This window comes from Coturnix japonica, chromosome 3, assembly GCF_054131305.1.
Source record: "Coturnix japonica strain WE chromosome 3, WE-NBRP24, whole genome shotgun sequence".
Classification (NCBI taxonomy): domain Eukaryota; kingdom Metazoa; phylum Chordata; class Aves; order Galliformes; family Phasianidae; genus Coturnix; species Coturnix japonica.
Window position 1 is genome coordinate 56,164,997 of NC_140665.1, and position 22,893 is coordinate 56,187,889.

The 22,893-nt window shown below is 36.9% G+C and overlaps 1 protein-coding gene across 1 annotated transcript in view; it reads left to right on the top strand.

The window, feature by feature from the left end:
• Window positions 1–22,893, top strand: part of PTPRK (protein tyrosine phosphatase receptor type K) — a 392,252-nt gene that overhangs the window by 292,963 nt on the left and 76,396 nt on the right. The window contains exons 9-11 of the mRNA XM_015858508.3: window positions 9,905–10,207; window positions 19,288–19,397; window positions 20,498–20,699. Of these exons, the coding sequence (XP_015713994.2) occupies window positions 9,905–10,207; window positions 19,288–19,397; window positions 20,498–20,699 (615 nt within the window). The remainder of the gene's footprint in view (window positions 1–9,904; window positions 10,208–19,287; window positions 19,398–20,497; window positions 20,700–22,893) is intronic.

Consider the following 22,893-nt stretch of genomic DNA (forward strand, 5'->3'; position numbering starts at 1 on the left):
CTAAACTAAACTGGAGCAATCAATGGAATTTATTATCAGGGGATGTTTAATCTTTAAAGCTAATACAAGGCTTCACAGCTATTGATTACACGTGAAGGATGCACAAACAGTTAATCATGCATGGAGGGAAAAGAATAAACATCCTATCAAGAGGGAATGGGCAAATAGTTATCAGTCATGAAGTTATATTTCGCTGTTTACTATACCTCTGAAGCGGGGACAGCTATATTTTTGTATCCAAAAAGATATCTCCTTAGCTATATTGAATATCCCCTCGTTGCTACTGAAACTAGTGTAGTACAGCTAATTATCTATGTAATAATTTAGATGTTTTCCTCAGCTCCCTGAGGTATGTGGTCAATAAGAAATTTGTAAGCTGGCTTAATAAGTCAGTTGCAGACTGAAACGAAGAGAGAAAAATCTCATAGATTTTCATGCAGTAGCATTATAACCTTCATTAGCAACAAAATAAATCTGTATTGCTAGTACAGTATAAATGCTGTTGCTTTATTTATTGCGGGTGCATATTTCACATAAGAAATAAGTGGACATGCTGAAGTCCACAAAGCAAATTCTTTTTGTGTTTGTATCCATATTTATGTTGTATTCGGTATATGTTACACATTTGAAAAAGAAGATGCCCAGTAAGTCTGTTTTTTGTTGTGAGAATACATACCTGTTAATTTTTCATTTTATGTCTGACTGCTGAAATTACCTCAAATTGTATGATTTCTTTCAACTTCATTTGAATTGCCTTTCTTTGATGTTCACTATTTCTTTATGCTTCTAAATTTAAAAAGATTAAAGGCCCGAGTTTTCAGATTTGGTTACAAAAGTCATGGAATATGGAACAAGATTTGAGGAAAGAGGAGGAAAAAAAAAACTTTAGTTTGACTTTTCTATCTGTATTTATGCGCGTGGCTGATGTCCTGCTTATGTATGCTTTGAAAATGGGAGACTGCACATACTTTGAAAGTGTAGTACCTGAGGGATGAAGCTATTATTCCAATAATATATGAAAAGTCTCTTCTGATGCAATTAGTAGTATAATTTGGTGTGGTTTTGGCTAGGGATGCACGCAAGTTGGCAGTCCATGACTCTAGATAAACAATCCATGAACTATCATTAAATAGTTATTAAAAGATGAAGCCAGTGCTGTTAATTGATTTTGCATTAAACTCTGCTTAGATACGGTCAAAAATCTGCTGGAAAGGAAAAGGAAAAAAGAACTATTCTGTCATTTAAAAAAAACAGAAAAAAGAAAGAGCTCTTCAAGGAAGTTGGACTGAAATGCATGACATTCTTGTGATGTCTGAATAAATCAGACCTTCCTGTATTATCATATTGTTGTTGGTAACATATATTCTTACATCAAATTAGTTTTAAGATCTGTTCTCCCTAGAAGATCCTAAAGAAATATGCATTGCTTTTAGATATGTCATAGCTATTACGTTTCTCCAGCACTAAGTCTGTATTTAGACAGATTAAACTCTGCCAAGAGCAATATCCAATTCCAGATTACATTTGTAGGTAATCTTCTGGCAAACTTGTCCCTTAGGCATCCACAGTCATACCTCAGTAGGATCCATGTTTTCCATGCAAGATTTGCAGTGTAATTTAGGCATTTGGAATATGATTTGTGTTCCTTAGGGACGATGTATAACTCAGTTCTTTTGGATTTGTACGTCCTTGAAACAGAGAGTTTTTTATCATGTGTATCCCAGGACATATAACCATACCTAGAATTTTCTTAGTTGATAACATAATTTTATTATAGGGTGCTCCAGTTCATATAAGTTGGCCTGGATTTTTCTAATGGAGGCTGAGAGACAATCTGTTAGTGATTTAGCTTTGCTATAGGAGTGCACTTCTGATGGAAATTTCATGACTGTCCCCAATTCATACACTTTCTTTTGTATCACAGAGCTGTCACAGAATGTGCAAACCAGATTTCTTTGAAATTGAACTGGAAAATGGATTTCTGTGATGCATGTCCAGCCACTGAAGGACAACTGATTCAAGAGTGCAAAATAGAGCTAGTAAAACTATGCAACATGTTTACAGTAAAATCCCAAGCCCCAGTGCTTTTCTTCTATGCACTATGCATGTTGCTGATGTAGATGCAGCCTTTAGGAAAGTAATCAGACCAGCTGTAAATATATCCAAAGATATCCACTACTGTCAAGGATTGCGTTTTTGATCAGTGGAGGTAATGATCAAGTATTTTTGAGGCACAATTTCTCCCCTCCTAAATTTCTTCAACTGGTTGTGTTGTATGTATGTTTGGTTTTCACTCCTTCTAACCTAATAATAAATGGAATTTAGATGAGTAGTTTAAAAGCACATTTACATACTAGTAGCTTAAAGTTAGGCAAGCAAAAAGGCAAGTAGGATGCTGACAGATAGCAGATCACTCAGAGAAATGCAAAAGTGATCACAGCTTAAGTTCTCTCATGCTCAGACTTGATTGTCTGTTGAAATTTGTGATAAATCCAGTGCAGTCCATTTCAGTGAGTGATACGCTTTTTGTATACAGCAATCTGAACTGTGTTTAGGATGAGAGGGAATTTAGTATCTATATAAAATATTTTTCTAAAATTCATTGTTCACTAATAACAGAAGTAATAATTGTGAGAAATGAAGCTGAAATAAGTGAATGAGAAAGATTGTTTTCTTACTACACATTTCACAGTTGTTATGGCTTTGGTTGTACTTCCTCCAGTGTTTTTCACCCATGCCATTCTTATGTGCTCTTTTTAGTGGTCTTTTTAGAAGAATTCTTTACAGCAGCCTGACGGTAACATTTTTGTGAGTTTTGGGAACATTTTGTTTTTGTAGGACCTTGCATGAACCGAGGAAGCAGCAGGAGCCGCAGTGACATCTAAGAATAATTCCTTTTTATTTCCCACATGCCAAGGAGGAACCCTTCCTGGAAAGGTCAGGAGAAGCCACAGGACAGAGAGGCTCATGTTCTCAAAAAGAAAAGTCTGGGGAATTCCAGTGGGTGTTCAGACACTGAGAATATTAGCAGAAAAATTAGGACATATTCTTCCTGTCTTTTATTTTTAAATGTCAACGCAAGATAATTAAAGGAGGCTTGGTCAGAAACAATGTGTTTCAAATTACAGGGTTGCTATCTTAAAACCACTAATCCTTTAGTAATTGTCATACATTTACTTCTGTATTTAGGAGCTTTTATTGGATATAAGCACCACATTGCTCAAAACTTACAGAATCATAAAATCACCACAGTTGGAAAAGACCTCCAAGATCATCTAGCCAGATGATCTAGGTCAGTCTGTTCCAGTGCCTGAACGCTATTTTGGAGAAGACATTTTTCATGATACCCAGCTTGAATCTTCCCTTTTGTAACTTGAGGCCATTCCCTCTAGTGCTATCATTAGTTATCCAGGAGAAGAAGTTGACCCCCACCTCGCCACAACCTCCTTTCAGGTAGTTGTAGTAAGAGATAAGGTCTTCCCTGAGCCTCCTCCAGACTAAACAATCCCAGTTCCCTCGGCTGCCCCCATAAGACTTGTGCTCCAGACTCGTCACCAGGTTTGTTGCCCTCCTGTTGACACACTCCAGGGCCTCATTGTCTTGTAGAGAGTGGCATTGTAGATTTATGCATTATATCACCCTCTTAAGCTTAAGATTCCTTTTCATTTTTTTTTCTTTTTTTTTCTTTTTTTTCCTTTTTTTTTTCTTCTTTTTTTTCCCCTTCTTTGTCATTAATACTCTTAAACTTTGTATGAATTTCAGTTAGTGCAGGTAAAGCAGAGGTTTGAAGTCAGCCCCACAGTCTACTACTATACCAGAAAGAATATGAGGAGGCAAGGAGGGCAAAAAAATGTGTAAATCATAAAGCCAACTCCAATTAAAAATTGCGTGTTCTGGCAGGATGCATTGGATGACAGCATATGGTGTTATTCAAGAAGCACTATATTTATCTGAACTGTCTGTGCTTTAAAATTTGGTAATTTTCCACTTCATACAAACAAAAGAATGTTTTACCTATTGAGCAGAAAATCTTATCTTCCTTTTCCTTGCATATGACTGTCTATTGCAAACAATGTTTAGGATTTCTGATGGAAGACAGGAAAACAAAAAGAATTATCATGCTTTGTTAACCCTATTTGATGGGATAGTTTTAATTTAGGTAATAAGTTTTATCATTAAAAATTGGTTCTGAGGAAATGCATGATATCACCTTGTTCCTTCTGTAACTGAAGTCTTTTCACTGCCATTTATGTATAAGTGAAGATAATCTCTACAAAGAGGCTCTGATACTGACCTGTCATATCACGTGTTGCTTATCAAGTACTAAAGAAATTGAATTTCATTTTATCTGTTATCTGGAGCTTCTTATTAAATCATCCCGCAATTCAGAGATGGTATGAGGTCAGCAGGTTCTGTCTCTTTTGCCAGCTATCCCTGGATTATTAACCTTTGGAGAATTTCTGAAGCTTTTCTTTATTTTATCCCATAACATTGAGTTAAATCTTTCTGATCCATAAATTGTTGCAAGTGAATACCACGTGCATGTAATTCTCTTACTTAATGCTGTTTCTGAATAAGGAATGAGGATTTAGTAGACTGTATAAATGTAGAAATCTCTTTTACTATTCAGGGTTTTTTTGTTGTTTTTGTATTGTGGGGGTTTTTTTTTGTTTGTTTTGTTTTGTTTTTCCTGTTCTCTATATATTCTCTCAGTGATTCTGTTTTTAATTGGTAAGTGCAACAGCATTCAGTCTGGGTGATGGATCTGAAAGAGCAAATGGCAGCATTTGTTATACAGGAGGTGCAAGGAAGGTGATTAGGAGGAAGGTAATGGAGTTCAGGTGCAGCAAGAGGCGGGCAGTAAACAGCAGTGGGAAATGCATGGAGGCCATAGCAGTGACTGTGGACAAGGTGGGTCTGGTAGAGGGGAGCATGTTCCTGTGAGAGGGGTGCCTGAGAGGATGGGGAAGTTGGTTTGGTGGAGGAAATCATGCAGGCTGAAGGGCATACTGAGGCAAAATAGTACAAACTGTGCCCTGCAGTACCCAGTTAAGATTGAACCTGTTCTTTCCTCAGCTTCTCATATGAAGAACAAATTACATATTTTCACTGGTCTAAAAATTTGTACTGCAACACCATCACCAAGCCCTCCATATGCCGCATGGCTCTATTTCTTTTGGAGGATGTGACTCTGCTAGTCAGGACATTCAGGCTTAAGAGCTTGAGGCAGTCTCAGGACATTGAATTTCTCACAACAGGAGGCCAAAATGCTTTATGCCACCACAACAAGGAAGCATCTTCTGTGTTAAATGTGTTTTCCATTGTGGAAAAAGTCTTGAGAAATATTTAAATTTTGGTGTTTTTTATTTTTTTAAATCTTGGATTCAAAAAGAGAATTAGTTATAAAACAAAGGAAGTGTTGCTTCACTCAATTTCTAAACTCAAAAAAAGTATTTCAAAATCCTTCCCCTCATTAAAACTAGGTGTTAGGGTTAGAGTATTGTCTCGGAAATGAATAAGCCAAAACTACTGCTTTTTAAATAACTTTATGCTCAGAACTTCATTTAATGTCAAGCCACTGTTATGCTTTCAAATTTGTCCTAGGAAAAATGGCATGAACCTTTCTAAAAAGGAGCTACAGATTAGGAGTGTGCAGTTGAGTTTGCATTTCTGTGTAGGCACTGGAAGATCAAGTGTAAATGAGGTCACTGAAGGGCAGCTGCTGTGAGCCACTTCTACCTGGAACCTGGAGTACAGGTGAACTGGAATCTGGGGACTGCTCAGTTTTCTTCTGCTGCTGGCACTTAAATCGCCTCGGAGTTTTGAACAAGTTATTAACCTTTTTGTGTCTTTTTCTCCTTGCAGAATTAGCATAAACACTTATTTGTCTCACAAGGCTAATTGGTAAATTAATGTTTGGAAAATAGTAAAGACTTCATGCTGTCATTAACTAGTTTTGAAACTTCAGCTTATAGGTAGAGAAATGAATAGATTTTGAGAGTCTTATTTCTTCCCTCTTCAGCAGAGTGTGTCATTTTGATGTTATTAAGTCATCAAAGAAGCAAGGCATTATGGACTTGAATACCCAGGCATTTTGCATAAAAGTTCTAGATGTGGCTGAGTAGGAAAATGTGGGGAAGCAGCAACTAGGAAGACAGGGTAAAAGGGAATTTACTAGATCTGGTGGTACAGAAAGAATATCCTGGGATCAGAAGAGAATGCATAAATTGAAATTAAATCACAGGAGGATAAAGAAAATATTTCAGAAAACTCAAGTCCCTTTAAATAAGATGGGGAAAGGGAAAAGTGGCAGATGAGCAGCTTCTTTTGCTCCTATCTAGAATAGAATTATTCTTAATGAGATGCTGGGATTTTGGGGAAGCCTGCTCAAAAATTCAGTGATGTTTTATCTGAGAAAAATAATTATTGGGAGATTGCTTTCTACTGAGGTGTTACAGATGGAAGCTTTGTGATGTGGTCGTATAAAACAATTGGTCTTTACCTCTAGAGATCCTTGAGATAAATGTTGCCTGGAGGCAGGAGTAAAATTGTTGTTTCAGAGCATCTTTTTAGAAGCAGTGGGACTGTTGGCAGAGTTTACCAAAGCTGTTGAGAGACTCGGCAGATTTTAATTACCATCTCAATATTGCAGAAGTTGTTTAATTTCTGACAAAGAAGGGAATAGCAAGAAAGTGAGATCACACTCTTGCTTTCATTCTTTTGTGTTTGATTGTGGAATAAAGGATTCTTTTCCGTATCTCTTCTGATGCTGTGACACATTTGTAAAATTTGCATAGAACTGTAAAATAATTTTTCTTTAAGATGAACAAAACTTTTCTGTTTAAAGTTCTGTATAGCGTAGCATGAATGCATTGTAAAGCTTGTCAGGAATGAAGCAAGATGTATAGTGCTTCTTTTTGCTACCGATTAGTCCACTTCAAGCAGTACTGTTTCCAATCATCATTGCCAAATGGCTTGTACCATGTTATAATTCTTTTAGCAGTTCTAATAAACTTTAAATTCAGGTTCTTCTGGTGTAGTGGATGGAAGCATAACACGGTTTAGTAGAATAAATAAAGGGTTACTAAAAGGAGAAGAGCCAATCCACTTAAGAAGTAAAAATAAGCCTACAATTCAAAACAATATTTAGTCTTTTAGACTTCAAAATATATCAGAGGATGTGTAACTTTTCTTTGTCATTTGTGTATCTAAAAAGGTTAAAAATTATTACTTCTATTTTAGTGATACTTTTTTTTTCCCAAGAAACACCTGAATGTGTTGAATGTGTTGTGGTTTTTTGTTGGTTTTTTTTGTTTTGTTTTGTTTTTTTGTTTTTGTTTTTTTTTCTGAATACTTAAAGTAGCCAAATAAGTACTTGTTTTTTGGAGACTCTTACCAGCTCCTTCAGTAGATTGCTGTGTTGCTTCTTTTTTTTACAACTGCCTCTCACCTGTTAGTACTTGGAAAAGTGCCATTGTTTATTCTATAAAAACCTTTTTTTCCCCTCCTTCTCTTCAAGTCTCTTATCTCTCGAGGACCTTTTCAGTGGTATCTTTCAGCTTCACATCTCTATTGTGGCACTGTACAATATGTTCAGAAAGCTACTGCCCGGGACGTCTATTTTTGCATTTGTATTTTTTCCCATATATGTGATAAATTGGTACCTAAGGGCAAAGGGAACAGATTTTTTTTCAAATCCCAGAAAGAGAGAGATAGATCATAGAAGAAAATAGGCACAATTTTTGTTCCTTCAGACTAAAATGTTTGTAGATTGTCCTGAGCTGGAAAGGACTCACAAGGGTCATATTATTATAGTGATTGGAAGTGATGCCCAAGGATCAACTCCAACCAACAGGGCCACACAAAATTCGAACCCTATGTCTGGGAGCATTGTCCAGATGCTTGACTACCAGCAGCTTGGTGCTATTACCACTGCCCTGGCAAGCCTGTTTCATGCCCCTCACTCTCTGGTGAAGAACCCTTTCCTAACACCCAACCTAACCCTCTGCTAACACATCTTCATGCCATTCCCTTGGATTCTGTCACTGACACCTGAGAGCAGAGCTCAGCACTCCCCACCTGTTTCCCTTGTGAGGAGCTCTGAGCCACCATGAGGCCTCCCCTCAGCATCCTCTGCTCTGCGCTGAACAAACAAAATTACTTCAACCACCCTTCATACAGCTTACCCTCCAGAGCCTTCACCACCTTCATAGCCCTCCTTTGGACACTCTAATAGTTTTATGTCCTTCTTATGTTGTGGCAACCAAACTGCACCCAGTGCTTGAGGTGAGATTGTACAGTGCAGAGAAGAGCAGGACAGTCCCACCCCTTGCCCAGTAGCAGTGCTGTACCTGATACTCCAGAGAGTATTCTTGTCCCTTTGGGCTACCAGGGCACACTGCTGGCTCAAATTCAATTTGCTGTCAAACCAGAACCCTCAGATCCCTTTCCATAGGGCTGCTCTCCTCCCTCTCATCCTCCAGTCTGTGCATATACCCAGGGCTGCCTCATCCAATGTCCAGAATCCAGCACTTGTTCTTGTTAAACTTCTTGCAGCTGGCAATTGTTCAGACCTATAGTTTGTCAAGATTTCTCTACCCTTGGCAAAGTCAACAGCTCTGTCCATTTTAGTGTCATCTTTTTTAAGAAATACCTTCATGTTACATTTAGAATGTGGTTGTTCTGGTATTTGAAATTAAACTTCTGTGGTTTGCCCTGAAAACTTCATCTGAATAGATTATATTGATTGATATTTCCTTATTTGAATATACCATCTGCGCTTTTGGCTTATTGTTACCATGGTTGGGATTCTCATTTCATAAGTGCAAGTTACACTGCACTGGGCAAGCTAGGCTCAGAAAGAGAAGTGCTGTGTTTCACTTTCTTGGATGATCTCAATGGTTTTGACCTTACACCAGCAAGGACACAAGGCTGCAGCTGTACCTACAGCAGGCTGTATTTTCTGTAATGAAGAAGTATGTGTTAGCAAGATATAAAAATCCCCTTGGTATATTTCTAGGGAAACTCTAGTGTATATGTAGTCATGGCCATGATTTTCATTGTGTAATCATTTTAATTAAGTTCAACAATAAAAGTTAGTCTTGCATGAGGAATTAATGCATTAGAGAGATGATGAAGGATTGATGACAGCTAGGGGAGTGTCACATCCTCTGCTGTTGAATGTGGTTGGGGAGGGGGGGAGAGCAGGTGAACCTGGGTCACAGTTCAGAGATTACCAGCTCAGAGCAGTGGCCAAAGTTTTAGGGATCTGAAAGAGGGGGGTTATAACAGCTTTATAACCAAAAGTGTTTTTGCAATATTTCTCAGGGTTTTTTTTTGAATGGATAGCCTCATTACTAAAATTAATAAACAATATTAATATCTGCATCATTTTGGTAATTGCTGGCTTACTAAGGTGATTAGCTAATTAGCATACAGCATTGCTTTGTGGCATGATAAATCATAGTGCGGTGAATGTTGACTCTTCATCACTATGATATATTATCTAATTTTCTCAAGTAAAAATAAAAATGGGAGCAAAGGGTGAAAATTAAGAAGAAAATCTAGTAGTGACAACTGGGTGGCATTTTGGTCAATCTCACATCTGCTGTCTGTATTCTAAGCTGCTTTGAATCATTACACCATTAATAACAATTCACTGTTAATAAATCTTAATCATTGAATGAAAGTTGCAAAGAGAGCCTGAAGAGGAAATAAAAACATGGAGGCTGTAACAGTTTTTTGCCTTCAGGCACCTGCACAATGGATGGTACTTTTTCCAGTAATATGTCTGTATGCATCTCCTTTGTTTTCACATTCCTGTAGCTATCATCTGCAGAATCTTGCTATTCTGTGCAAGAGTGAATAACATTAACATTATTCTTTGATTTACTTTGTTTTCTAGAACCTATGAGAACACCTAAAACTTTGAAGATTGCTGAGATTCAGGCCAGACACATTGCCGTGGATTGGGAATCTCTGGGTTACAATATCACCCGTTGCCACACTTTCAATGTCACTATATGCTACCATTACTTCTGTGGACGCAATGAGAGCAAGGCAGACTGCTTGGACATGGACCCCAAAGCACCCCAGCATGTTGTGGATCATCTGCCTCCGTACACAAATGTCAGCCTCAAAATGATCTTAACCAACCCAGAAGGGAGAAAGGAAAGCGAGGAGACCATTATCCAGACAGACGAAGATGGTATGCATAAATGTTATTATAGAAATTATGTCCAAGTCTGGTCTAGACAGGTGGAAGAAATTGACTGTGTGCTACAGTATGTAGCCTGAAAGACTGAGGTTCTGTTCTTTAAATGTATTAATTAGCCCTATAGCAGCAGCTTTAAGGATACTATGGATGTCAACTTGCATACATAGCCCAGAATTCCCTGCAGCTCAAGTTAAACTGATTTTCTGTCTTGCAAGAAAAAAAAAAAAAAAAAAAAAAAAAAGGTTGGTTTCCCAGTTATTGCAAAATTTGCAAAGATGTGTTAAAGCAGGTGACAAGAAACATGTGGTGGTGTTAGGTAAAGGCTAGTGTTAGGTGAAGACTAGTCTTCAGCAAATAGATTTGACCAATTATTTATTTATGTTCTAGGTTACGGTATCTTGTATTTAGCATTTTTAAAACACCCGCCAGATTAAAATACAACAACTCCTCCTAAAAATGCTGTGGATGAAATTTTGTTGACATAAGGCAGTTTAAGTTACCACAGTCAGGGAGAATTAAAGAACAGACGTAGACAGTGATGGTGACATTCAGCAATTCTTCTCAGAATATTGGAAGTAAAGAAATTTATTAAAACAGATACTTTTTTGGTGGGAACAATGAGCAGTTTGAGCTTCCTTTTCTTATGTTTAGATTTTATTGAAATATTGACAACAAAATGAAAATAGATATTTCCATAGGGTGTTAAAAAAAAAGCAAAATGATTATTTGGGGTAATGTATGAGCACAGCTATGTAGAAAGATAGGATTTTAAGAAGTAGCATGGTTCCTTGCATATAAAATAAATGAGAAGGATATGAAGATTTATTGACAAGTTCAAAATTAGAAAGTTTCATGCAATTCAAATTTTAGCATTACTCTATTTAAAATTAAGTATAAATATAAGTCATTATGAATTATTTCTTTATCTGGACTAACGAGACAAGTGTTTATGGTTGCTATTTTCCTTGAGGTTAGGAAAGTAGTAGCAATATTACAATGTCCATGGAAAAATGACTTTCTTTTTATTTTTAATAGAATTTTCAAGAAGAGTTACAGATTCATAGAGTCTTTACGTAGTTGGGTATGCAGTGATGTTAGCTGTTCATCGCAGAAGTGATTGTAAAGAGCAGAGTCAGATGTTTTTTGTCAAATATTTTGTCTTCTGTTTTTGTTGTGGGATACTCATCGAAAATTGTACACTTAGGGCAGTATTACGGAGTAGCATGCCAGCAGGGAACAGAATTTGCTAAGGTACACTATTTCAAGCAAATGCTGTCTTCAGGTAAGGATTAACGCACTTTGAAGGGTATATTTAGACACAATGGTGATAGTTATGCTTGTAACCTGGAATTTTCCTCTTATGAGGCCAAGTCAGTGATTCTGTTGGGAGTAAAATGCATGTTTTTGTTTATGCGCTATTGATTAATTTGGAATTGTGTGTCCATTTAGTCACATGTTTCAAAATACATGACATGTAAGCAAGATGCAATCTTGAGGGCTGTTAGCTATCATAGAGGACCAAAGAGTGTGGTGTGCACACCTTATAGCAGTAGTAAACTAGCTTTGGTAGTTGTTTGTGTAGAGTGTGAGTTCGGTCCAGTATCTGAGTGATCAAGTTTCCATCTGAACTGTGTGAAAAGACAGTTTGCTGCCTAAAGCAGGATTCAAACTAAAAGCACAAGAGCTACAGTAAAATGCATAGTTCTATGCCCCACATATTTCACATACAGTCAGACGTAGCCTCACTGTAATAATACTTTTAGTAGGTTTTGTAGAATTAATGTGATTTTGGGACATTACAATTCTGGGACATTACCACTTCCTGGACTCTGTAGATTGTTGAAGTTGAAGATACCTGCCCCAATGATTTCCTGTCTTCCTCTTTCCCATTTTGACCTCATCTTCTGTTGCTCTTCCCCATGTTTCCTCATCTTTCTCCCTTTTTTATTTTTTTTATGTTACCCTTCATCTCTTCTTCTGTCACTCTGCCAGAAACTTTATACACTTTTGAAAATCTAGGATTCTTTAAATTCAGAGGATGTTGGGCTTGTATGGATCTCTGGTATCACAAAAGCCAGAGCACTGAGTGATAACTGAGAAGCGTATCATGCCAAGAGCAAAATTAATTCAGAGAATGGTTAGTAGAAGGGTAGGTTAAGTTTCAGAATCTCTTCTTCAGACCTTTTGAGCCATGACTGACAAGTGAAGAAGCTGTTACTAGCTTATTATTCAGAATCTGGATGAAAGCAAAGCCAAGAGTATCAGACAGTTCCAAAATAGCCCTTTTTTGGACTATAGATGGATCTGAATACTTGTTGAATTAAGTATTTCAGTTTAACTGGAGTTGGTAAAATTAATTTTTAATGTAGTAAATTGTGTGGAGCTGAATGCCACAGAAAAATGAATTACCAGCTGTATACTATTAGTTTGTACAAGAATAAGAAAATGAGGAAATATTTGACTAGTTTACAGCTGAATTGCCGTCTTTCAGTGGGAGAGACCACATAATCACTAAGATTTGGAACAAGCTCTTGCTGTGTAGTAGGGGATGTTTGAAAGACTCAGTACAGGGGCGACAGTTTTACCTGTGCAGCCTGCTGTAGGGAGCCTGCTTTGCAGGGGGTCGGACTCAATGATCTCCAGAGGTCCCTTTCAATCCCTATGATTCTGTGAAATCTGGGGATGCATGCATGCAGGATAAAGACATGTTGAACAAAGTACAAAAAACTATCCATGACTTCATCACTTTACATAAATCAGCAATTTATGCACATTCTTGGAGCTGCATGACACAGAAGCTGTGAACTCAAAGGAGCTCCTTTTAGAAGCAATGGATGGTAAATGGAATTAAAGGATATAGAAGTTTCCTTAATTTTCAGTTGGAAACAGATGGAAAAGGTGGTGAATTAGCAGAAATAGCAACAGTCACTAGAAGAGAGAACAGCTATGGAGAAAGGAAATCGTGAAACTCAAAGTACTTGATGATCTTGGACCTAGTGAAGGAAGGTCAACTAATACCAAAGAACAACTAATTGGAAAAGGTCATATGTCATAGGATAAGTACCCATTTAGGGGTACAAAGTGTACCAAAGCTTTCGTCTTGGCCAAAGGGTGCTCTTAATGGAAACAAGTGAGGAACCCTGATCTTTTGAAGCGTGTAGTTCTTTCAGCTCTATTGAGCTACATAGTGCTACAGCACAGGGTTAAGACACCCAGTATCCAACTCTATCACTATTATTGCTTCTTGGGAAATCTCAGTTGGGTCACCATTTGGGGAAACAGCTGTGTAAGAGGCAAATTCTATAAAGACAGGAGCAAAATAAATAAATAAATAAAAAGAAGAAAATAAAAAATACATATTTTGCATACTACCATAACACAAATATGAAATACATTCCTCCAACTGCAAGAGAGAGGAATTTATAGTTGACATCTAGTATTTTTCCATTGCTAATAGTAGACTGTAAATTGCCTTTAGAAATACATATATATACTTCTCTTTCTTTTTTTTTTTTTTCTTTTTTTCTTTTTTTTTTTTCTTCACATTCACATTTGCTATAAGAGGGCTTCTTTCCTTTGTGTTTTTTCAAGCTGTTCTGGCACCCCAGGAAAATATTGGGAGAAAAAAAAAAAAAAAGAGGATAAAATATGTCTCAATCAAAGGAAACAAAAAATGCTTTAAGGAGCTTTGGAAGAACATAGATATAAAACTCTGCTTGTAACATAGTTCAAGTAACAAAAATAGCACACCTGGGAGAGAAGTTAATGCAGCAAGATGAAGAGGCAGTAAGCCTGATGCGGCAAAGGAAGGTTGCAAAGACTGCTTGAAATAGCAAACTGTCTTGAAAAAAAGTGTAACTTACTTATCTGAGTGACGTGCACAGATGTCAAGTGAACACCAAATACTAATCTTACTGGAAACTGGCAAGTAGTTACAGTTAATAAAGCAAAACTCATGATGAAATGATAAAGGATTTAATGTAAATTTATCCATGTATGCCCTCACTAAAGGTATTGACTTCAGTCCTTGAACAAAAAGGGAGATAAATGCACTACATGTCTTGTGTAGTTGCAAAACTTAGTGTTGAGATCATCAAATAAGGAAGGAGGTTTTACGTCTTGAGAAGCAGCAAACAGAAACTGGTTATAAATGCTCCACTGCCCTTCATAAAAGGAGCCTGGAATGACCTGTTTGTCCTTCAGCTCTTGAAAATAACCCCAATCATTTTTTCAGTTGATAGGTATGATTTCCTAACAGCATGTAGTTGAGAGAGAGAAAAGTGATGGTAGAAAGGCATGTGAGCACTTTTTATTGAAAACATCAGAAAACTTGATTTGTGGGAAAGAAAGAAAAGTATTGAAATGATTGACTCTTTCTATCAGATTTATTTTAGGCTTATGCTGAATGAACAGCAAATGAAATAAGTTGTTTAAAGCTATTGCAGGGAGTAGAAATACAAGCTAGGTTTTATATTAATACCTCAGGAAAAATTGGCCTTGGAACACAGAATTATTTACACTGGCTGAAACAATTTTATATTTCATTTCCTTTAGTTACCTATATTAGAAGCTTTATGGCTGAAAAAGTGATATGCTATATGAGGTGCTTCTTGGCAATGGTGTGTTTGACATAATTAGACCTGAAAACAGGCCAGGATTAACAGTTATTGAAGCTGTCTGCAATGGAACGAGGAGTGATGTGTAGGCCTGATAATTGCCTTCATTGACAGCCCCTGTACTACTTGAATCCAACATCAGAATACTGATTTGCATGGTTTTAGTAAGTTGTGCGGTTGCCATTTTGTCAGCATGTAAGGTTATTTTTACCCTAAAATGGACAAATGTCTCCAAATCCGAGAGCTGAGAAGTGCGGAAGTCCACATTTGGGACAAAAGGGCTTTAGACAGTAAAATGTACTGGACGCCTGTGTCCAATGCCCATAGCTCAGCAAATCCTGAATGTGCAGGTTCAGCCCTGAGTGATATTTGTGTCCATGTCTATGGCGAATGCTACCACTGCTGAGACTGAAGAACCACTGCCAGTTGGCATAGGAAATAGCTTGATTTTAAGCATTTATATTAGTTGTGTTTGTATTTTTATATCATGGGGAAGTTACATGGGCCTGAAGGTGTCAACTGCAGGTGTGAGCCAGTTGGAAGCATAAAGCTAATATGATAAATCCTAGATATTTTCCCTTGGAGCAAATGTAAAGGTAGACCATTTTAATTGCTTATAACACTTAAGTGGTTGAAGAGATTGTCTTTCACCATCTCCTGGAAAAAGAGCATCTGCCTTCTGAGAATGGTTATGAGCTTTGTTGCTGATGTACTTTACTTCTCAAGTATCACAAAAGAATTTTTCCTATAACTGTGCATATATCTGCACACAGCTTTTACTGTATTGCATAATAATACTCTGCATGACTTTCACAGAGTATAGTAATAAAAATATTCTGTGTATGTACACTTTCATTATTTTGTAGCAGGAAAACAGAAGCAATATTAATTCAGTTTTATAGAGGCTGGTGTCAGTTAGTACATTGTTCTTCCAGAAATAATGTACTATAAATTTCCTGTTAAGTTAGTGTACAACAAGGTTTAAGTGACACTATTTGTGAATAAAAATTTGTTTGTGTCTATGACATGGTTTAATGCAAATATATTGTTCTAAAATGAATTGGTTTTGTGTCAGACGGATAGCTTGTAATTTTTTTCCACATAGTTTTTATACAAGTTCACCACATTACATTTGTAGAACAAAAGATTATCAGCTATTCACTATACAAATGCATAGCTTTGTAAAAGGGTTTTGGAAATGCAACTAAATCCTGAAAGATGAACTTGTGACATTACCCCTATAAAACACCACTTAAATTCCCTTTAAATTTGTTTTATCTTCCTTTTTTTTTTTTTTTTCTTTTTCTGTGCACACATTTTTCACATTTGTATACTTTTTTTAACAGAAAAATGCTTTGAGGTTTTATTTTGTGTGGGTTTCTTTTGTTTGTTTTTGCTTAAGTTTGTATTCTTTTAGAGTCATAGAACCTATAGAATTGTGTGAGTTGGAAGGGACCCCTAAGGGTCATCTAGTCCAGCTCCCTTGCAATGAATGGGGACATGCACAGCTAGATCAGGGTGGGTGCTCAGAGTCCCATCCAGCCTGGTCCTGAATGTCTCCAGACATGAGAATTTCACCACCAAATCTGGGCAACCTGCTCCAGTGCCTCACCACCCTTATTGTAAAAGGATTTTCTGTAAACCATATAGTTTATCCCTCCTAAATAACTTTATTTCCTCTGCTAAGCATTAGTCTGAACCTGCTGGAAGCTTGACCTAGAATTATGTATACAAAGGAAAGTGTGTTTGCTGTTGTCACTCAGAGATGATGGGTTCACACTTCACAAGGTCAGCAAATGGAAAGAAAATCAATGGGACCAGAATCTTTTTAAAGAGAGGGTGCAGAGGCTAAAATGTTAGAGCACAACTCCTTTGATAGCTACATACACTATTTGAATTATTCAGATACTTGGCCATTGATATGGAATCTTAAGTAATATACTTCACTTAAATATACACTTGTAGTAGTCATGGGTGATTTGATTTAGTGTAGGCTATCTATAAAGACAACAAGAAGAGTTCACTTAGAAAGAAGAATGGGAGCTGACAAAGTAGCCGCAATGCCCTAGTGTTGACTAGTGAGATAAAAGGAATATGTGTGCTTGCTTACAGATAGTGTGCTTCTTAAGCAAATAATTTTGCTTCTGCTTCTCACCTTCCTCATTTCCCTTTGGTAAACCTATGCAATAATATATTTTTGCAGTGGTTTAACTGAAAAATGGAAGGGAAGAAGAAGCTTCAAACCCACCAAAATGTGTCCTTCAATCTAAAACTAATTTTTCTTCCTTTTTCTAAGCATGTCAACTTATATTTCTTTCTTTGCTTTAACTCTAGCTGCTCTCCCAAATAACTGAAGTTGTTCACAAGCTTCATTTTTGGTGAATTTATGGGATGGCTGGAGTACATGGGAATTATTGCTCTCTTTTTCTAGCTACTTTCTCTCCTTTGCTTTCTGACCCTGTTTTTACTGGGATTCTCAGCAAGCTGCTCATCACTATCCTAGCTTCTGTTCTCCAGGCCTTCTCATGCCAGTAGGAAGAGAAGCATGAAAATAACTGGGATGATGGTGTTCCTGTTAGTTTAACACTGCTGCTGCCACAAGCGAATAATTTTATAATGCAGAAGAAGAAAACAGAGCCATACAGTGTGATGAGCTCAGAGGTTTCTCCCACTTGGCAGTAATGTAGGAGTCTTGCATAAACCTAAAACTTGGAGCTTTGTACCCAGATTCAATTAAATGGGGGAGGGGGGGAAGGTATTTTACAGGGTTTTGAGAAATAATGTCTGTTATTTTTTAATGTCATATGCTTTAATATGCTTTATTGTTGTCAGATTTCATATTTTATGTGTGTGTCCTGTTGCATTTGTATGGTATGTCTCAAACACAGATATGTGCATATAGAGACATATGCACATCTTCTAGGAAAAATCAGAGTATATTCATACCTCATTTCAGATGTAGAGAAGAAAAAAAGTGAAGCATTCCTGTGAAAAACAAAGCATTGCCTACAGCAAATCTGCGAATGCCACGAACAACGCAAAGGGACTGTCATGGCATATCAGCCTTTATCCAGTCCCCAGTCCATATCAGTACACTGAAGCAAAACAGCAGTGTTTGATTTTAGTTAACTCCTAAGTCTTAGCATGACAGATGGGTGAACAGTTTCTGTGAAGCTCTCCTCTGTTTACTGCTGGCTTCTCCAACTCAATGAATTTATTATTAATGTACTAAACGATGTTGCTTGTACCAAGGGTCAGATTACCGTTTACAACATCCTTGCAGACTGAAATAAAACCTGTTACTGGGACACACATACCATGGTACTGTTAGCATAGTGCCTTGCACCTCCTTTGATCCAGTAATTATTGGTTTATTTTTACCCTTCATAAAATGTGAATATGCTTTGAAAATTAATACTCAGGAAATGTAATGCATTAGGGTCTCTGGATGTTATGCTGAAAAAGATAGTCTAATTAAGAAGGGCTTGGGAATATATGTCAACATATTGACAGCTTAAAAGACTGAAGATTTTGGCTTTTTTGTTTTGAGGCAAGAGGGTGTTACTTTGGTTTTAGGGTTTCTTTGGGTAGTCTTATCCTTATTCCTTCAGCATGTATGCCTTCAAATGCAGGTGAACTGCTGTGGTTAAAAAGAAGCCATGTGTATGACCAAAATATTTTGTGAGCTGGAAGGGGAGATAACAAAGCACACCCACCTGGCATTGATAGGATTACCGGGCACTGCGAATCACTCAGGCAAAGAGGCCTGAGATGACACTTCAGACTTTTTATTACAGCAAGGATATTGGTTCCATTTAAAATAAGAAAGTAGGGTCATCTTAGTGCTGTTCAGTTCAAAGCTTTGAAAATATCTTTTATTTGACAGATTTGAAGTAAGCGGTTTTGATCTTTCTGCAGTGGGAGCACTGTAGCTGTTGAAAGCAGTGGCAGCTGAACTGCTGTTTTCTTATGCCCAGCCCACTCTTAAGACAACAAATCATAAGAAGGGGTGACTGAAAATTATTTTGTAAGCATTTCTCTCATTTGAAACATGCTGTATATATAGGCTTTCTTTCCTTTGATTTTTTTCTTTTAAAAGGATTTTAAAACCATGTAGTCCTTGTCCTATGATATGCATATTACAGAGCTCCCTGAACACCTGAAGTAATAATCTAACCTGAACCACTTCCCCTGGCTATATTACAAGAGAATCTGACTTTGCATTAAGTTTTGAAAACCGTATGTGGGGATAACATTTCAACTTCATGCTCTCTCTTCACTGTGAATGACAAAATATGCTTTGAAGTGCTTTTCATACTCTCTACCACCATCTTTTGCGTGTGAATGAATGCTAATAAAAATAGACCTGTGCTGACTTTCAATTTTAATAGGATGTTCTGCCATCTCTTTAATTTGTCTGTCTCTTGAATTTCTTAAATTTTATTTTGTTTGTAGTTCCAGGTCCTATACCTGCCAAGTCAGTGAAAGGAACTCCTTTCGAAGATAAGATCTTCCTCAACTGGAAGGAACCTGTGGACCCAAATGGCATCATTACTCAGTATGAGGTAATCATCAAACAGATGACAAGCATACTGGACAGGGCTAGGAAAGTGTAGGGGAGAGGAGGCTGATGGTGGTTGCTTCTTCTCTGAAGGCAGACTGTTCAATTAGACCCTGCCTTCATTTAAAGAATACTGGAATGGATATTCAGAATTTATAATTATGGTGAATGCATTGTTGCCTGGGTGGCCCTGTCCAATATCTTGAGCAAGTGAATGTAACAATGTTACAAACCACATGGCAAGTGCTAATTTTAAAAATCTTGTACCATTACTATTCGTCCTTCCAAGGCCATGACAAACGTGACCTGTGTAATCTTATTTGCTGGAAGAAAAGGTTACTTGAAACGCCTTTCAGATTATTAAATTTGGAAGCACCTTTTTTAACTTTGTGAGATCTTTGGATATTCCCCTTCAGAGAAACCTGCATATATATTCGATTTAGAATGTGTTTAATACATGAGCCTTCTGGTTACTTCGGCAGGAGACTGGCAGAAAGCTTTTCTAAAGATGAACTGATATGGGAAAAGATTGCCATCCTCTCCATCAGCCTTTTTAAGGAACAAAGGTTACAATTTTGCATAGTAATGGTTTTTAGGAGCCAGAGAAGCCAAAAAGCCAAACAAAACCCCTGGAATAAGTGTTGTGTTTTAACACTGGTGGGCAGCCAAGCACTAGCCAACCTCTTGCTCAGTCTTCCCAATGGGAATGGAAGAGAAAATTGGAAGGGTAAAAGAGAGAAAAAGCATAGGTTGAGATAAAGACAGCTTGCTAGGTAGAGTAAAGCTGCGCAGACAAGCAAAGCAAAACAAAGAGCTCGTTCCATTTTTCACATAGGCTGGCGAATGTTCAGCCATTTCCAGAAATCAAATCTTTATCACACCTACATAGGAAGACAGACATTGCCACTGTGAGAAATGAAGCACATACATATACCCTTTCAAATGAAGCAGACTGGACAATTACACACATCAAGTACACATGGTAGCTCTGAGAAAGCCGGATAGTTAGGTGAATATATGATTTTTGTTTCATTTCCATCCAAGCTATCTTATCCCCTTGTGCTGAAACTGTAACAAAATTTCAGAAACAATATTTTTTTCCAGGTGAGCTACAGCAGCATACGGTCGTTTGATCCTGCAGTTCCAGTGGCAGGACCTCCACAAACTGTGTCAAAACTGTGGAACAGCACACACCACGTCTTTTCACATTTGCATCCTGGGACTACATACCAGTTCTTTTTACGTGCAAGCACTGTCAAGGGGTTTGGGCCAGCAACCACAATCAATGTAACAACCAACATTTCAGGTAAAAAAAATAATAATAATAAAAAATAAAAAATCGAGTGGGACAAGAGTGGGCAATGTTCACTGTAATTAAAAGTTGGGTTTTTTGAGACTCAATCGGGAAATCTAAAACAAAACATTCCTATCACATTCTGAAAATGCTTTTGACTGTACTTCCTGAACAATCACACGAGTTCAGAGAAATTTCACAACTGTAGTTACCAAATGTCTAGTTTTGATTAATATTTTACTTTTGTCTATACATTTTAAAGTGCTTTACAAACTTCAACTAATTAAGCCTTGCAGAACTCCATAAGTTACTGTGTACAATTTATTTGTTCTGAATATTAGTAAAGTCAGATTCAGAAAATTAACCTGCTTACTCAAGGTGCTACCACTTAGCAACATACGATTGTAACAGAACTAGGAAGTTAACATGAAGTGTGAATTTCTTCTGCCAGCTTCAAGTAGTTCTGCTTTCTTGTGCCTTTATTTAAATACTGCAGTGTGCTGAGAATGACTCTATTCATCTTAATAATGCACTGAAAACTCTAGAAAAAAAAAGCAATGTCAAATTGAATGCTTTAATATTTTGATTTCCTTAAATTTTAATATAATTCTCAAAACATGAGATAGCTTATGCAGTTGACAAGCAGAAAAGGAGTCAATGCTATATCCATAGAGACTGTTGATCTTAAGGTATGATAACTTCACAGCTTAGCAGGAGCAAAAAAAGTCAGTCTTGAAAAATGTAAGCAGCACAAAGCAAGCTATTTTGCTTATTATCTGCCAAAATGAAACTTAAATCCTCCTGAAAAGGGGTGTTAATAATGTATTGAAATGCACATACCATTTCTTTGGGAAACTGTTCACCAGCTCTCCTTACCCAGTTTCCTAAAACATGCACGTGAATTGAAATGTGAGAAAATTCAAGCCAGAATTCCTTGAAATCTATAGTAAGTTAAATGCTGTACTTGTAGCTAACTTTTTGTCAAATTCCATCCCAGAACATAAGTACTAGCGTTCATCATTCCCCTTCCAAAAACAAAACAGACAAAATGCAAATGCTATGTTCTGTTCATCTAGCCCATGAGGTTGTTCTGTGTTTTGATGTTTTACTCTGATTCTTTAAAGTCTTTGTTTTACTTTACAACAAATTCCAGCTCATAAACTTTCAGAGGTGATAGACATGTAGCAAGTGCATACTTACCTTTTAATTGTGAAGTTGGCCCACTTTGTAGGAGGAAAAAGTTATAGTAGTTTTATATCTTGCTAGCATGCCTGTGTTCCAGCCACTTCACTGTTTTAATCATAAGTATCTCAAAACATCTGAGTGATTTAGGGCTATGATGTATTCAGGCTTCTTAAGATTTATCTTCTTTCCATTCAAAAATTTGGGGAATTTTGTCCAGAATCCACTGAATCACAACTAACTGGACACAGTGTGGGTTTGTGTTAGTTAATACTTGGAAAATACTTGTAGTGTAAAGAGTAATTTATAAATGAACTTTCAACAAACATTATTTCTTTGAAACAATGATATTTTATGAAATGAACAACTTTTTAATGTGCATTTAAGATCTAAAAATAATGAAATATAGCTTTTAGTCTTTCTTTGCTCTTCCATCTCTTGATCATAAAATTACGATTTGAATGATTGACATTTTGTGACAATTAATTTTAAAACACAAAGGCATCATTAACAATTTTATAAAGGTAAATCAACATACTGAAAAAAATAAAGATCCACCAAAAAAAAACACATAAATATGAAGATAATTTTCAAGGTTGGTAGAGTTTACCGTCTAATGGATATTGCAGAATATGTACACAGAAGATCCGTTGACTTTCCTTGCACTACAGTTTTTGTGAACAACAGTATAATTAGTCAGGGCTATGACAGGTTTGGGATGACAGCCAGAAGCTGTGTAGCTAAACTGGATGGCTAAAATGTGGGAAAAGGAAGAGAGGTGTAGATGTTGGTCTTCAAGATTATGAATATAATTGTTTGAAAGATAGAAAGAGGAAGAAAAAAAATAGGTTTTGTGTGCTTAGGCTCTCTCAGCAATCAAATTCTCCCCCACTTGAGGGAGGGAGACTCTAATGGAGAGCAGGATTATCAGTCATTGCTCAATTAAAAAGTAGTGCTTGACTCATTAAAAAAGAGTCATGTGGCTGATGAATATCATGCCTTTTTGTTGTATTATGAACAGCCA